This window comes from Perognathus longimembris, chromosome 11 (assembly GCF_023159225.1).
Source record: "Perognathus longimembris pacificus isolate PPM17 chromosome 11, ASM2315922v1, whole genome shotgun sequence".
Classification (NCBI taxonomy): domain Eukaryota; kingdom Metazoa; phylum Chordata; class Mammalia; order Rodentia; family Heteromyidae; genus Perognathus; species Perognathus longimembris.
Genome location: NC_063171.1, coordinates 57,891,278 through 57,905,892, shown reverse-complemented (window position 1 = coordinate 57,905,892; position 14,615 = coordinate 57,891,278). Strand labels below are relative to the sequence as shown.

Here is a 14,615-nt window from a genome sequence, read left to right as displayed (position 1 = left end):
ACGGAGATCCTCAGATCTCAGGACTCCTGAGTAGCTAGGATTACAGGTGTGAGCCACAGGTGCCCAGCTTTTTATTTTTATTTTTTATTTTATTTATTTTTTTTTTTTTGGCCAGTCCTGGGCCTTGGACTCAGGGCCTAAGCACTGTCCCTGGCTTCTTCCAGCTCAAGGCTAGCACTCTGCCACTTGAGCCCACAGCGCCGCTTCTGGCCGTTTTCTGTATATGTGGTGCTGGGGAATCGAACCTAGGGCCTCGTGTATCCGAGGCAGGCACTCTTGCCACTAGGCTATATCCCCAGCCCCCAGCTTTTTATTTTTGAGACAAGATTTCACTGCTAATTTTGCCCAGGTTGGACTCTAGTTGAAAATTCCCCTGCTTGTGACTTCTGAGTAGCTGGGATTATAGGTGTGTAGCAGGATGCCATCCCTAACACCATGGAAATATCTGAAGACCTAAAGCTCCTGGAGGGAAAGTGGCTATTTAGTTGGGTGGCAGAATCGGGGGTGGGGGGGGAGGAGGGTTATTTATTTTTCAGCTTGGAGAATATATGCTGTCTTGTTTTTGGTTTTTTGTTTTTGGCAGTCCTGGGCCTTAGACTCGGGGCCTGAGCACTGTCCCTGGCTTCTTTTTGCTCAAGGCTAGCACTCTGCCACTTGACCCACAGCGCCACTTCTGGCCGTTTTCTATATATGTGGTGCTGGGGAATTGAACCTAGGGCTTCACGTATACAAGGCAAGCACTCTTGCTCCCAGGCCATATTCCTAGCCCATTGTTTTCAGCATTCTGAACAAAGACTTGAAGCCATTTGTGCTAGCTCTTTGGTGGATGGATCAAAGACAAGTATTGGTTTAGATTCTCAAGCAGATCTGATCACTAATGAACAAAACTGAGTCCCCTGTATGTTGCTTACACTAACAGCAAATTGCTCAGAACCATAGCTGGCATTCCCTAGAAGTTCAACAGCCTCTGTCCTGGGTGGCTGGGAAAATAACCAGAGCAGGAGCTCTTCCTTGTTTTCTTTGCAGCAGAAAACATGGAACTAGGTACTTAGGCCAGGTAGCAAACCAAAGGCTTGAAAGTAGAGACAAACCCCTGCCACAGACGCCTCTGATGGAGGTAGGGGGGGCTTTGTGCATACCGCTTTCCCCATCACTCCTTCCCCTCCTCGAGCCTCTGGGAAAAGGTGCTGTGTTGAGGGATAAGGGCAGAAGGCAGTCTGGCCTCTCTGGAATAGAGAAAGTCAGAGCTTTGAGCATCATGAACAACCGAGATAAAAATAGCCGTGTTACCATGGTGACGGAGGCTGGGAGAGTCCTGAGGATCTGTCTGGGTCCTGCCATCTCCTCCTCTCCCCCCCTTTTGCCGCTGGATGGAATATAGGAATGAACTGAGATGGGAGGGCTCCCCAAGAGGGGAGGAAGACAGACAAACAGCCCACTGAGAAAACCCTGGAACTCCAGACCCTGGGGGCTTCTGCCAGAAGCCAGACTTGTCCAGCAGGGAGGCCCCTGGCTTTTAGAATTTCTTTCTAAGCATAAGGATTTCCTCCAAGGATGTCTTGGACAGTTCCCACCTACCCCTTCCTGGTGGGTGGTCTGACCTGATTTCCCTGTAAAAAGATGAGGTTTCTGTTTCTTCTTTATGATCTCAGGAATTTACAGAAGAGGCCCGGGCAGGACTGGCCACAACCCCGACACCGCAGGCCCTGACCACTCCAGTGACAGCCTGAGAGTGGAAGAATTCACTCTGACAAGCCAGGTGTCCCGATCTTAGACTGCTTAGCAGCACGGATATAAGGAGTGGTGTGGACTGAGAACACGGTGATGATTACACCGGGGATCTCTGGACCACGCTTGTGAATTGGAGGTGTGGTGTGTTCACTCCTTGGGAACAGGTTCCGCCTCTTGGTTCTTAGCTTGTAGTCAACCCGACCACCTCTGGAGACAGTAGCCACTTTCAGGATGAGACTTCCTGGGAACAGTCGCTAGGTGCCATGGATTCTCGTCACTGGTGAAGGCCATTCTTGGGAGTTGGTGAGCAGAGTTCACCTCTAGACATTCTAAAAGCCACATGTGGACACATCGGGGGCAAGGTGGCCGCTGTATTGTGTGCCTTCCTGTGAGGTAGGGAGCGGGAAAGCAAGTGGAAGAACCCATTTGTCCTCAATCAGGAGTCAGGCACGGCATGGAGAGGCTGAAGCTGCCCATCCAAAGACGCTCACAAGTGCAGTCCCACCAGGACAACCTCCGCCACAGGGAAAACGCACATTCAGTCGTACAGGGCAGGCTTGGGCGGAGGCACGTTCCCTTGCAGAAGGCAAGGCAAGGGCGAAGGTGGGGTGGTTTCCATTAGCTTAGAGACGACCATGTGAAGGGAAAGCCGTGAGCCACAGAGGTCTGGGCCCCTGACCTGAAGACGGTAAAGGAGAGGAGAAAGGGAGACAGAAAGAGAGGGCAGGAAGGTGGCACAATCCAGCTGCTAGACAGACAGGCAGCCTTGGGCATGGCTGGGAAGCGCCCCACCTGGTTACTATCTGCACAGAGTGGCCCCTGCTGGAGCACAAGACACCTGCAACTCCTTGGCTCCCACTGCCCGGCGCCCCACTGAGCTCTGCTTCTCAGACCCACAGACCCGGACTCAAGAAGACTTAGTTGAGGATGTGAGTGCAATGCTTTTTGTGCCTGAGGAAACCAAGCCCTAGCAATAAAGCTTGACTTATCCAAGGTCACAGGATCAGTGGTGTCCAAGCAGGGCCAGAGCCCAGGGACCTGGCTCCCAATGCCACTTCAATTATTGCTTTTTTTTTTTTTCCTAAAAACAATGGGGGGGGAGGGTTGGGGAAGAGGAAAGGTGGGAAGAAAAATGAGGGAGGAGGTAACAAGTTGGACAAGAAATATACTCACTGCCTTATGCATGTAACTGAACTGTAACCCCTCTGTACATCACCTTGACAGTAAAATTAAATTTAAAAAATAGTGCAATTTCCCTTTGTATGTCTACGGATCCATAGGCTACATTCAAACAGCCCTCCCCCAGGAATGGAGAAGGAAATGACATTCTGGTAGAAAGGGTTCCACTCGAGACAAGGTCCCTCTACTGGGGTCCCAGACAATTCACATCCCAGGACCCCAAGTGGGCCTTCACACTTCAACCTTCCTCAAGGCGGATCTGGTACTGATCCACCAGCCAGTCACCCCAAAACCTCAGAAGCCTCCATGGGGTCCCTGGGAAAAGACTATAGAAGGAGTGGCCTCTTTGCTAGGAAGGTGAAATCGAAAGGGCAGACCTAGTTAGCCAAGTGGATCTTTAGAAAGGAGCGAGACTCCAGGCGAGGTGGGAAGCCAAGGCAGCCAGGCCCATCCTGGAAGGAACAGGAAGGCAGGAGGGCAGAGGAGGGAGGGCTAGAAGTCATGGTCTGGACCATGCGCTGCTTTGGCTTTTTAAAAAAATACCTGTCCTGTGCTCACCCGAGGGCACAGAGGTTTCTAGAATCCTTCCAAAGTGTCTGTTTCCCTGAGAAGGAAACAGAGGGACAAGACGATGTGGCGCTGGCCCTGCCTCAACCCTAGATGAAGAGGCCATGAGCTCGGAGGGCGGGCACAGCCATCTGCGGGCACCAGCTGGGCCTGCACGCAGACAGCCCTGACCTTGGAGCCCCACCCACGTTCCCACAGCAGGGTGGGAGACGGCCAGGGTCCTTGGCAAGTCCAGGGCGCTGTCCCTGGGGGAAGTGGCTCCTGGCCAAATCCCACAGCTGCCGGGGCTTTGGGGGTGAGGGCCGCCCGTCCTCCCCACCTCTCTCCCCGGGTCTGCGTTCTCCACTCTCCTGACCTTACCTCCGGGTGAAGCCCTGTGGTTGAGACCTAATACCCAACACCTCTGAGTCTCAAGGATAGAATTTCATCCTCTCCTTCCACAGGGCTGCAGCGTCGCTGGCCACCGCCAGGGACACTGGCTCCCAAGGGAGGGCTTCGGTGGTATTAGGGGACCTCCCCACCCCCCCACATGTTTTTCTGCCCTTCTCCCAGCCTCTGCTGTCCAAGAAGACAAAGAACCAAGAGGTTTCCCTGTCCCCTGTGACCCCACGAGTGTGGATTGCTGATCTTGCTGTTTCCTTGAGAGTAGGGCTTCTGTTTATAATTCTTTGGATAGAAAAGGAAACAACAGATTGCTGGAGGCTGGGGCGGGGGGTGTCCAAGGATGGGGTGGAGAATGGATGGCAGAACTTTTAAGCTTTCCCAGAGCCTCATCGAGACAATCTTGATCCCCCAAATCTGCTCAAAGCCCCGGAAATGCCTGACCGCGGGCATGCGCCAGGCAGGAAAGGCTGCCAGGTTCTGACAAACAACAGAAGGGGCCTCTGCCCTCCCTAGTTGCCTGGAAAGAGGGGTTCAGCCCCTCCGGTCCTGCAGCCCTGACCTCCTTTCACGGGCCACTGTCACATGGGCTATTCTGCCCCTGCACGCTGGCAGGGTGAGCTCACTCCTGAGCACAGGGTACCTGGGGGGATCGTGGCAGGTGCACGCAAGCAACGGAACCTGCCGGAAGGGCGCCTGATGCCAGGGTTCCTGCCCCTCTGCCCCTCTAGCACCTGAGAGGTCCTGCCACAGTGACAAAGTACAGGGAGGAGGGAGAACAGAAAATGAGAGGGGAGAGAGGAAGGGGAGGGAGGGAGGGAGGGAGGGAGGGAAGGAAGGAAGGAAGGAAGGAAGGAAGGAAGGAAGGAAGGAAGGAAGGAAGGAAGGAAGGAAGGAAGGTTGGTTTTGTCTTTTGCTTCCCACCTCCTGGAAATGGGCTGGGGCAAAACTGAGGAAGGTTAATGGGTTGGAGAGAGGAGGAGAAAGGTCAAGGTCAGTCTTAGAGGCCTCACCCCCCCCCCAAGTTTCCCCTGAAGGCACCACATGCAAACATATCCCCCTCTATGGCTTCTGAGAAGACAGGGGGTGAGGTGGGAAAAGAAAAGTGGGTACACAGTTTAGTCCAGGAAAGGAGTCACCCAGTCCAGCCCCTGGTAGGTAGTTCCTGAGGGGGTCAGTGCCCAGGGGACAGGCCTCCCCACAGTCTTTGTACTGCTAAAGAGGCAGACATGGTGGAAGTAGGGAGAGGAGCAGGTCCAGGGCTAGGGTTGAGGAAAGGCTGCCCTGTGGTGTTGGGGGGAGCAGAGCTACCCCTTGCCCATCTCTGTTCTCCACCTCAGGCCTGGCCCGGGAGGACGCTGGGAGGGGGGGGCGGGGGGCTGGGGTCCTGAGGCGCTGGCAGGGACTCCATGTGGGTCAGGACAGGGCTGCTCGGGACTCTCTGCAGAGGAGCCCGTTTCTTCTCATCTAGAAATTTCTCCTCTCCCAAGGCCACCTGTCCCTTTGGAAGGGGCCACCCAGGGGAGAGTCAGAGCCCCTGGGGGCCAGAGCAACTCGACTCCTCTAGAAGGTATGAAGCCGGTCCTGGGGTTCCCCCTTGCGCGGCTGGGGCCTCTCTGCTGTGAGATGCGATGTTAATAAGTGTGGGCATGCGAAGGCCAGGTGCCCAGGAGGCTGATGCCCTCCGGTTACCCAGGAGCCAGCTAGGAGAAGATGGCTTTCTGTGCCCGGCGTCAGCAGCACCACCTCAGCCCTGGGACCTGACCAAGGGCCCCTGGTTCTGCTCACACGGCCGTCTCCCGCTCTCGGTGAATCTCTTCTTTCTTCCTCTTCATCTTGCAGAAGCCGTGGAGGCCACAGAAGCAGGCGAAAGTGAACTGGGGCATGCCCTAGGGCAGGCTGGGGAGTGCTCACCGCAGATCTGCGAAGGGAAGCCGGGGAGGGAAGCCGGGAGGAAGAAAGGCAGAAGAGAGAAGCATGCTGGGGTGAAATGTTCCTAGAATCCTCCAGGCTCCCCGAGGCTGCCCAGGCCCTGCTAGCTGCCACTGAGTCTCATCAGCCAATAACAGGCTCTTTGAAACCTGCGTGGTGTTTCCTGGTCCGTAGGAAGCTGAACTCAAGTCCAGCTGCTGCCGGCTCTGTTCCTGGCCCTCTGCCTCACCTCACCTCATCCGAACACACCTGTGGCAGGGCAACAGGAAGCAAGCCGATTCAAAATAAGCCCTGGCTCTATGGTACCTTACACAGCTTCCAGGTGTGTGTGGGATTGGGGGGGGGAGGGTTGTTCCCCTTTCTCCCAGAGCTCCAAATATAGGTGGGTGTGGTCCTCCATCGAGCACAGCCTCTGTCCAGACACCTGGAACACAGTCACCAACTCCTTCTTTCCCTAACAGCCCCAAGGGAGCTGACTGCTTTACAAATCCTTTGCCTGCTCCAGGTAATCCACATTCCTGGCCTCGACATGCAGAAAACAGACAGGAGAGACCGGCTACTTTATTTAGCACCTATGCTTTAAACAAGGATGAGGAGTAGGCATAAAAAGGGAAGGCATCATTTCCTTTCTTTTTTGCACCCTTATTGAGACTTGAACTCAGGGCCTCTCACTTGGCTTTTTGACTGCAGCCGGTGCTCTAGCACTCAGGCCACGGTTCCACTTCTGGCTTTTTTTTTTTTTTTTTTTTTTTGGTGGTTGGTTGGAAATAGAGTCCCCCAGGCTTTCCTACCCAGGCTGGCTTTGAACCATGATCCTCAGACCTCAGCTTCCTGAGTAGCTAGGATTACAGGTGTGAGCCACCAGCACGGGATGATGACATCGTTTACACTCCAGCACCAAAGTCATCTTAAGGCAGGGGCTGGAGCTGGGTTCGTCTCACATCTCTAGCTAGCTGGCCGGCCCTCTGCACAGGAATCAGACAAGGGCTGCTTTGGCACCTGCAGTATCTGACTGCAGATAGGAGATGGGCTCAGGCTGCCAGAGCATCCCTCTGTCCCCCTCACCTGGGTTTCCCTTCCTTGGCTCTGAGCCTGCTGATGAGGATGCAGAAGCAGCTGTAGGCTAGCTCAGAGATGGGATCTGGGAACCGGAAGGGAGGCCCGGCCTGCATCCTGGGCCCGGCGAAATGATTTCTCTGTGTAGGAAAAGTGTTGGGAACAGACAAATGTGTGAAGCCCAGGGCAGAGGGGAGGGAGAGAAGCCTGGGCGAGGTCAGAGGGCTTGAAATAAGGATGCAGCGCCTCACTTGGTGGGCAGTGGCCATGGGATGTCCTGTGCCTCAAATGCAGGGCACATCTGTAAAGCGGCTCCATTTCTGAGCCCAGGTGTGGCCCAGGTGGCAGCTGTGGACATTTCCCAGGTCTGGTTAACCTTGTCCCTTGAGACAAACGTCCGGAGTGTTTCTCCTTTGGAGCAGAAGCCCTCCCCAAGCACAAGGCCCACCCCGAGGTGGAGCCAGTTCTGTCAGGATTCCCTCCTCCCTCCCTCAGAGCCCAGTAATACATCTAATAGCTGTAATTAATAGGTGCAATGCATTTCCAATGGCCAGCTGGGTGGGCAGGAGGCCCAGCTTGAGTCAGCATGGGTAGAGAGGCAGGCTGCTATTTAATAACCCACCTGCTTTCCAACACCATTTACACACCCACTCTGGTGGAGTATATATAGTGAGCAGAGAGCAACCTCCAGGATAAATATAGACGCAGCCGAGACACAACTACTATATTTCTAGATCCATCTCCTACAGCTATCTCTGGATCCCTCCCATGACAAACCTAGAGAGATGGGGATCCAAACTGGGGCTTAAGTAGCCTGGGTTCTATTCTTGGCTCTGACGTTGATATGCTATGTCACCCTAGGCTAGTGGCAGGATCTCTCTGGGCCTTTATGTCCTTCTTTCCAAGCACCAGGTTAGTTAAACCTAACTTCCATACTCCAGGCGTAAGGAACGAGAAAAGGAAACTGGGAATCCCAGGCCAATAAAAGGAAAAAGAGAGGAGAGCGGGTAGAGTCGCTGGGTCACCAGTACTTGCAATGCACACACTTCCAGAAAGCTAGGAAGGAGGTCACAGGAGCGGAGAGCAGCAGGACTACAGAAAAATGCATGGGGGAGAGAGCCACAGTTCTTGCTCCAGTCAACAAGCTAACTGGAGAAAGAACTCACAATCAAAACAGGTCAGGCCAGGGTCTTTGACCCTCACAGTCAGGCCTCAAGTCCAGGGGCACTTGAGGATCTCTTCATCCTACGTCCCCTCCCCAGGAGCAGTGACCGCCCCATGTAGTCCTTTGGGGAAGAGGAGAATCCTGGGTTTTGCCCAGCCCACGCCTGTTAGTGAGGGCAGAGGGAGGACTGAGAGGACCTAGGACCCACCTAACAATAGAAAGGACTGCTGGGCTCAGTGGTTCAGGCCTATAATCCTAGGCCGGGCAGGAAAGCCAATGAAATTCTTATCATCATTAAACTATCAAAAAGCCAGAAGTGGAGCTGTGGCTTAAGTGGTAGGGCACTAGCCTTGAGAATAAAGAAGAAGAAAAAAAAAAATCAAAGACAAGAGGGAGAAGTCCTCCAGGAGCTGAACTGGGGGGGTGGGGGGGTGTCACCACCTGGTCCCCAACAGAAACCAGAGGGCTGGCTACCCCAGAGGCATTTCTGGGTCCTTGCTTCCAAAGACAGAATCACAGACAGAGGGCCTGACTCCTTGCTCCTCCAGTGCTGCTTGCGCTCCAGAGGGACATAACCCTGAGCCCTGGAGTCAGCCCAGGCGGCCAGCCCCTGCTGGTGATGTCCAGGGGGGCCCCGTGCCTCCCCCCTGGGGACCCCCACCAGCAGGCACTGAGGGAGCCCCCTTTGCTGGGCTTGCACTCTCCACACGGCGGGCGGCAGTCCTGTCCCTTCCCTTCCCAGCCTTTAACCTTCACACGTGGCCGCAGCCCCAGCACCAGATGGAGGCTCCTGGGACAAACCAGGTCCAATGGCCTCCCCTTCGCCAGCCCTGGAACACTCCCCCCCTCTCCTGGGCTCCCACCCCGGAGTCCAGGAGGGGCTAAGGAATGGAGAGACCACCCCAAGCCCCCACAACTACAAGAGTGGAGGTATAGACCATTCTCCCCACGGCCCCACAACTGGCTCACTGGACTACAGGCTACTGGCCCTGGCTCCTTCCCCGTCCTTTCTGACTTTCCCTGAGCTCGGCTCCAAGATGGTCTGGGGTCTAGGTGCTCGGGGGCCGGCCAGATGTCAAGCCACCCTGGGGTTCCCCAGCCTATCTGCTCACTCTTCCTTTGCCATGCATCTCATGTCTGTCACCCTCTCTGGACCCCTAGCACCATGGGCTAATGCGGGGGGGGGGGGGGGACGGGGGACAGACAGCTTGAACACGTGGAAGAACCAAGGAGGCTACTTTTAGGGTGGTGAGAGGGCTGGGACTTGCAGACACCAACTCTTTGGTGTCTCTCCCATTCTGGGGGTGTCCTCCATCAAAGTGGGGGGTGGGGAGGGTAGAAAGATACTCTGCACTGTTGGGACAAGCCAAGAGTTCAAACAAGAAGCAATGCCCCTCCCACCCCCCATCTCCCCCTCCAGACAGAACCCCCCTCCCCAAGCCCCACCTCAGGTAAAGGGCAGCCGTGAAGTGATCTCGGGGGAGAGGGGTTCCCCCCAACCTTTGGAACAATGCAGAGCCCTGCCCCCCTCCCCAGCGCCCTTCGCACCCCGCCTCAGTAATTAAAATATGAATTCACCTTCCCCTCCCCGAGCCATTCATCACCGAGAAAGGAAGCAGCTGCGGCTTAGGAGACCGGATTTGGGGGATTAGCTCTGGCGGTGGAGCAGACACACCAGGAGAAAGAATTAAAAAGGAAGGGGGCGAATTGGGTTTTCTCTCCCCACCTCCTCCCTCCCCCTTGCCATCTCGGAGCCTCGCACCCCACCCCTTCCCCCAAAGCCAGGACTCTGCAGGTTTCTGGGAACTGTAGTCTACAAGGCGGTGTTGATAAACAGGCAGGCCAGGGGTGGGTGGTGGCACAAACTACAGATCCCAGGACTTCTTCCCAGAGTTGGCAGCCGCCTAGCTGGGCACCGGGCTCCAGTCTGGGAGAAGCCCGAGTTCTCCTCGGAAGTTAACTCCTTCTTGGCCTGCGGGAGCCAGAATTGCCTGGATTTGGTAGCCAAGCCCTGGGAGCCTTCCCTGAGGTCACCCCTAGAGCATGCCCAGGCCAGCCACATGGGCCTTTTGTTTGCCTGCCCATGGGGAGAACAAGCAACACCCCCCCACACACACAAGACTACAAGGGCAGCTAAGCATGTATCAGTGGTTCTGAGGTACTGGGTGCCATCATAGCTGGGGGAGGGGCACCCAGGGTAGCAAGTCTTGAAATGCCCTTGTATCCTGCATTCAGGGTTTGGCAAGAGGCTGGTCCACCCTGAGTCACCATGACAGGAACTGGCTCAGTCACTAGATGGTTTCCCACCCCCACCCCCCCCTCCACACACAAAGAGGTCAAACAGTAGTGCTAGCCCCTCCTAAAAATGAAGACAGAGATCTCCCCCTCCCCATCATCTTTGCCTTTAGAAAGGAGTAGGGCTTAGCAGTCAAATTCCATTCCCACTAAAACTGGTACAAATACCACCCGAGAGAGATCTGCCTGAATCTCGGTGTGGTTAAATGTGGGCCCGCTCTCCCGTGGGAGGCTTTATGCTAGATCTGAGGCCCGTAGCAACTTAGATTGCTCAGAATATTTTCCGTTTCGGCTGTCTGCCGGCCTCGGGTCTGTGAGTCCTTCGGGAGAGAGGGCAGGAGGCCAGCTTGCCTATTCAGGGCAGTTCAACAATTAGGTGACATATACAACTGTGTGTCTTTCCAAGCCTGCCCAGAGATGACAGAGGCTGGAAGGGAGGTCCAACTTTGTTACCCTAGAGAGCCTCAAAGACAGTCCCCCCACCCCGTGCCCCACAAAGGAGGGACTGTCTTCAGGTGAGTTGTTCTGCCTCTTTGTTCATGAAAACTCACCTCTCCCTTCCTCCCAGCTCAGTTTCTCCCACGAATACTGACTCTGCAATTCCTACCGAGTGCCTTGCTTGGCTGCAGCTTGCTAGAGGTAGAATCTTGGAAATGGTTCGCCTGTCCCTTTCCCCTCAGTGTTGGGGTTTTCCTGGGTGAAGTACACAATGGAATTCTCTGGAAGGCTCTGGGGGCTAGGAGGAAGCAGACACTGTTCCGATCTAACTTCTCAACCAGGAGACTGGGAGTCAAGAGAAGGAATTGGGAGGTTCTCAGGCGCCACCCTGTTGTTTCCATTCCTCCACCCCCCTCCCCTCTGCTCTTGCTGGGAAAGTGTGATTGACTGAGTAACTGGAGTTGGGCCATGGAGCAAGTTTGAGGATCAGCACCCCATAGAAACTTCTGGGGCACTCATGGGGTATGCACAGCACTCCACGCTCAGTACCACCACTGGGGTGGGTACTGCTTCTCCCTACATCCACAGGAGGCAGCAGAAACACTGGTTTCTGGCTCTGGAGAATCTGGGTTCAGTCTCCAACTCTGCCCCTTACAAGTCAAATGTGCTTAGACCAGTTTTCCAGCTCCCCTGTGCCTCAGATTTCCCATATTGGCCAAATGAGCCAAGTCAATACACCTATTTGGGGGAACTGATGAGCTCCTCCTACAGGTGAGAACTGTGGAATACAGGAAGCACTTGGCAAATGTTGATTGGAGGGAATTAGGAGCTCCCAGACATTTTAAGTAACTTGCTCCGGTCTGTTTTAGACAGCCTGGGGACTGCAGGGGGTGGGGGATTCCACCAACACCGCGTCTTGCTTCATTTCCATCTGCTGGAGTCTCCCAGGATAGAGTAGGGAGAGAGGAGAAAATGCAGTAGGCCTGGAAACCGAAGGGAGGGGACCAGGCAGGCTGAGTGACAGGTGGAATGGAATGTAAGAAGGAACTGGGAGGGACCAGGAGCCACAGACCCTGGGTGCCATCTATCCAGCCGCCCTGGAGGGAGCTGTAACTTTTCTTCTCTCCTTTCTCTCCCTGTCTTTCCTTCTTTTTGTTGATCATGGGGCTTGAATTCAGGGCCTGAGCCCTCTCCCCAAGCTCTTTTGCTCAAGGCTAGCGCTCTACCACTTTGAGTCACAGCTCCACTGCCGGTATTCTGGTGGTTAATTAAAGATGTGTCTCACGGCCTTTCTTCACTTGGTTGGCTTTGAACCACCATCCTCAGATCTCAGCTTCCTGAGTAGCTAGGATGACAGGTGTGAGCTACCAGCACCTGGCCCCTTCTAGTTTTATTCTGCAACATTCTCCCCCACTACAGCTGACCAAGGAAGGCTGAGAATTTCAAGCTGGGCACAGAGAAAGGTGAAATAAAGGAACAAGGCTGAAAAACAGAAAGTATCCTGGAGGCCCTGAGGCAGGGCCCAAGACTCTGAAGCACACTGTCCCTGCCTCCAGCCCACAAGTCTCCGGGCATAAGCCAGGCCTCCGTAACTTAGCGAGGAGGAAGGCAACAGCTCTGCAAGGCCTTTGCACACTCAGAGTACCTCCCTCTTGTTTCTCTGGGAACAGCTAGCTGCCCAGGCTCTTTTCCTTTTAGAGAGCGGGGATGATCAGGTCCGGAGAGTGGAAGCAGCTCACCCGCCACCCCCCCCAAGTCATGCAGCTGAAACCCCTCCCCTGCCCCGACCTAGGACCCCCCCCCATCCTGGATCCCCTGCAGGCCCCTCCCCCAGGCAGATCTCCGGGTGCACCCCCTAGGTGGCTGGTCCGTAGGGAAGTGCAGTGGCGCAGAAGGAGCTGGCCCCTCACTGTAGCCCATGGCTTTTAGCCCTACATGAGTTCGGAACAGCAATCACATAGGAATGAAAAGCCATAGGCCACAGCAGAGCTGAGGGGGGTCCCACGGCAGGAATCTCAAACGCCCTAAGCTGGGGACACCTGAGGAATCTCCCCAGCCCCCTCCCCCCTACCACCTCCCAGGAAGCCTAAGGCCTCCCAGGTCGCATTCTCCCCAGCCCACCCCTTACCCCTCGCTTGTCCCCAAGAACACTAAAGCCATCTCGGTAATGAGTCTCCCGTTCTGGTCCCACAAAGGCCCCACACAATGGTCCTCACTACTGGTTGGAGAAGCCGTGGCTTCCTGGCCATAAAGGACCTCCTCAAAGTCCCTTAATTAGCTTCTAGCCCCCTCCCCGAGTCTCTAACTACCTCCTCCCTCCCCCTAGCAAATAGGGGCCCCGCTTTTCAAGGCTGCCAGGTCAGTCCTGGGAGAGGCCCAGTCCCGGGCTCCCTCTTTCTCTAAGCCTTAACCCTTTCCAGGCCAGCCTAGGAGGGAGAGGGGCAAAAGAATGCGGAGACAAAGGCCAGTTTTCCCTTTGGAGGGGCATAAGTGTTCTTGAGTACCCTCCCAGGGCTGAGGTGTCCCTCATTTCTCAGACTAATGGAGGGAGATACTCACTGCACCCATTCTTTTGGTGGGTTAGAAGGTACGGGAGGGGGAAATCATCTCCAAACCGTTTAAAGGCAGGGAAAGACTTGCGCGGAGGGCAGCTAGCTCTGTACTCTGGTCTGGTCAGTGCTGCTGCTGTAGTAGGCGGGACCCAGTAATCGGCAGACATCTCCAGGACCAGGTGGCCAGGGCAAAGAGCTATATGGTGGAAAGCACCAAGGTCTCAGGACCCCGGAGAAGATATACCCACCCTCAACAAAAGTTCGAACTTTCTCTCTGGCCAGCAGGACTGGGCAGTGGGCACAGGCCTCAAAGGTGTGCCCCAGCAAATCAGGCCCCCCACAGGCCCAGGTCAGGAAGGCCCCAGGGGACTCAGACTTCCCGGCAGTGCCTTGAACTCCCAGGAACCATAACAGGATGGGACGGTGGGAGGTGGCCTGAGGCCCAGATCAGATCCTGTCTCACCCTCCGCACCATAACTCTGCAACACACACACACACACACACACACACACACACACACACACACACACACATTGTAACCTTTGAGGGTCAAAGTAGGTATCACCTATCTTCCCATCCAACTCTGGGTCATCGACCCCCCAGAACCCCACATCCACAACCTGCAGAAAGCCCAGGGCTCCAGGCAGAGCGCCCTCGGGGGCCCCCTCTAAGGCGTGCTGGCCAGGGGGGCCGGGAGCCCAGGGTTTGCTCACCTGGCTGACCCAGCAAGGCTCCTCTCCCTCGCAGTCTGCCTCAATTCCTGCAGAGCCACTTCCTGCCTGCCAGGCAGCCACTCACTCCTCCACTCACCCCAGCTCCACGCCCCGGCGAGGGCAGGCCTCCTGCCTCCTCCCTCCTCCGCCCACCGCTGGCAGGGCCCAGCTCCCCTTGACTCCCGGGTGACCCGCTCCTCCCCCGGCCCAGGACGGAGGGGCGGGGCAGCCAGCGGGCGGGCATGGTCAGGTACTCCTTCAACCCTGACTTGGGCCTGGGTAACAAAGGTCTCATTGAGCCTCTGGCTGTCTGGTCGGTGAAGCACAAACCTCTAGTATCTGCTGCCTTTTGATCTCACTTCCTCTGAACCTGCCGAGTATTACTCACGAACCCCTACCAGGCTATTGGTGTTGGAGGGGCAGTGTGGCCCCCTCTCCCTCCCCATCTCCTTTCTCTTTCCTTCCCCTGCCGCTCCCTTCCAGCTTTTTTTTTTTTTTAAGGTTTAATTTTTGGCAAGAGACCTGAGTCAGCTCCCTGCAGGCCCTGGCTACTGCCTGACCCTCCTCCCTACCTAAGAAGCCTCAGTTCTCTGAGCCCTAACCCCT

General features: G+C 55.6%; 1 protein-coding gene across 1 annotated transcript; it reads right to left on the bottom strand.

The window, feature by feature from the left end:
- Window positions 1–5,240: 5,240 nt before the first annotated feature.
- Window positions 5,241–14,111, bottom strand: Blacat1 (BLACAT1 overlapping LEMD1 locus). Its single transcript, XM_048356920.1, has 2 exons — window positions 14,010–14,111; window positions 5,241–5,779 (listed from the first exon to the last, which is right to left on the bottom strand). Exon 2 carries the CDS (start codon window positions 5,742–5,744, stop codon window positions 5,643–5,645), a length of 102 nt encoding a protein of 33 aa, XP_048212877.1. The 5' UTR covers window positions 5,745–5,779; window positions 14,010–14,111; the 3' UTR covers window positions 5,241–5,642.
- Between the last annotated feature and the right edge of the window lie 504 nt (window positions 14,112–14,615).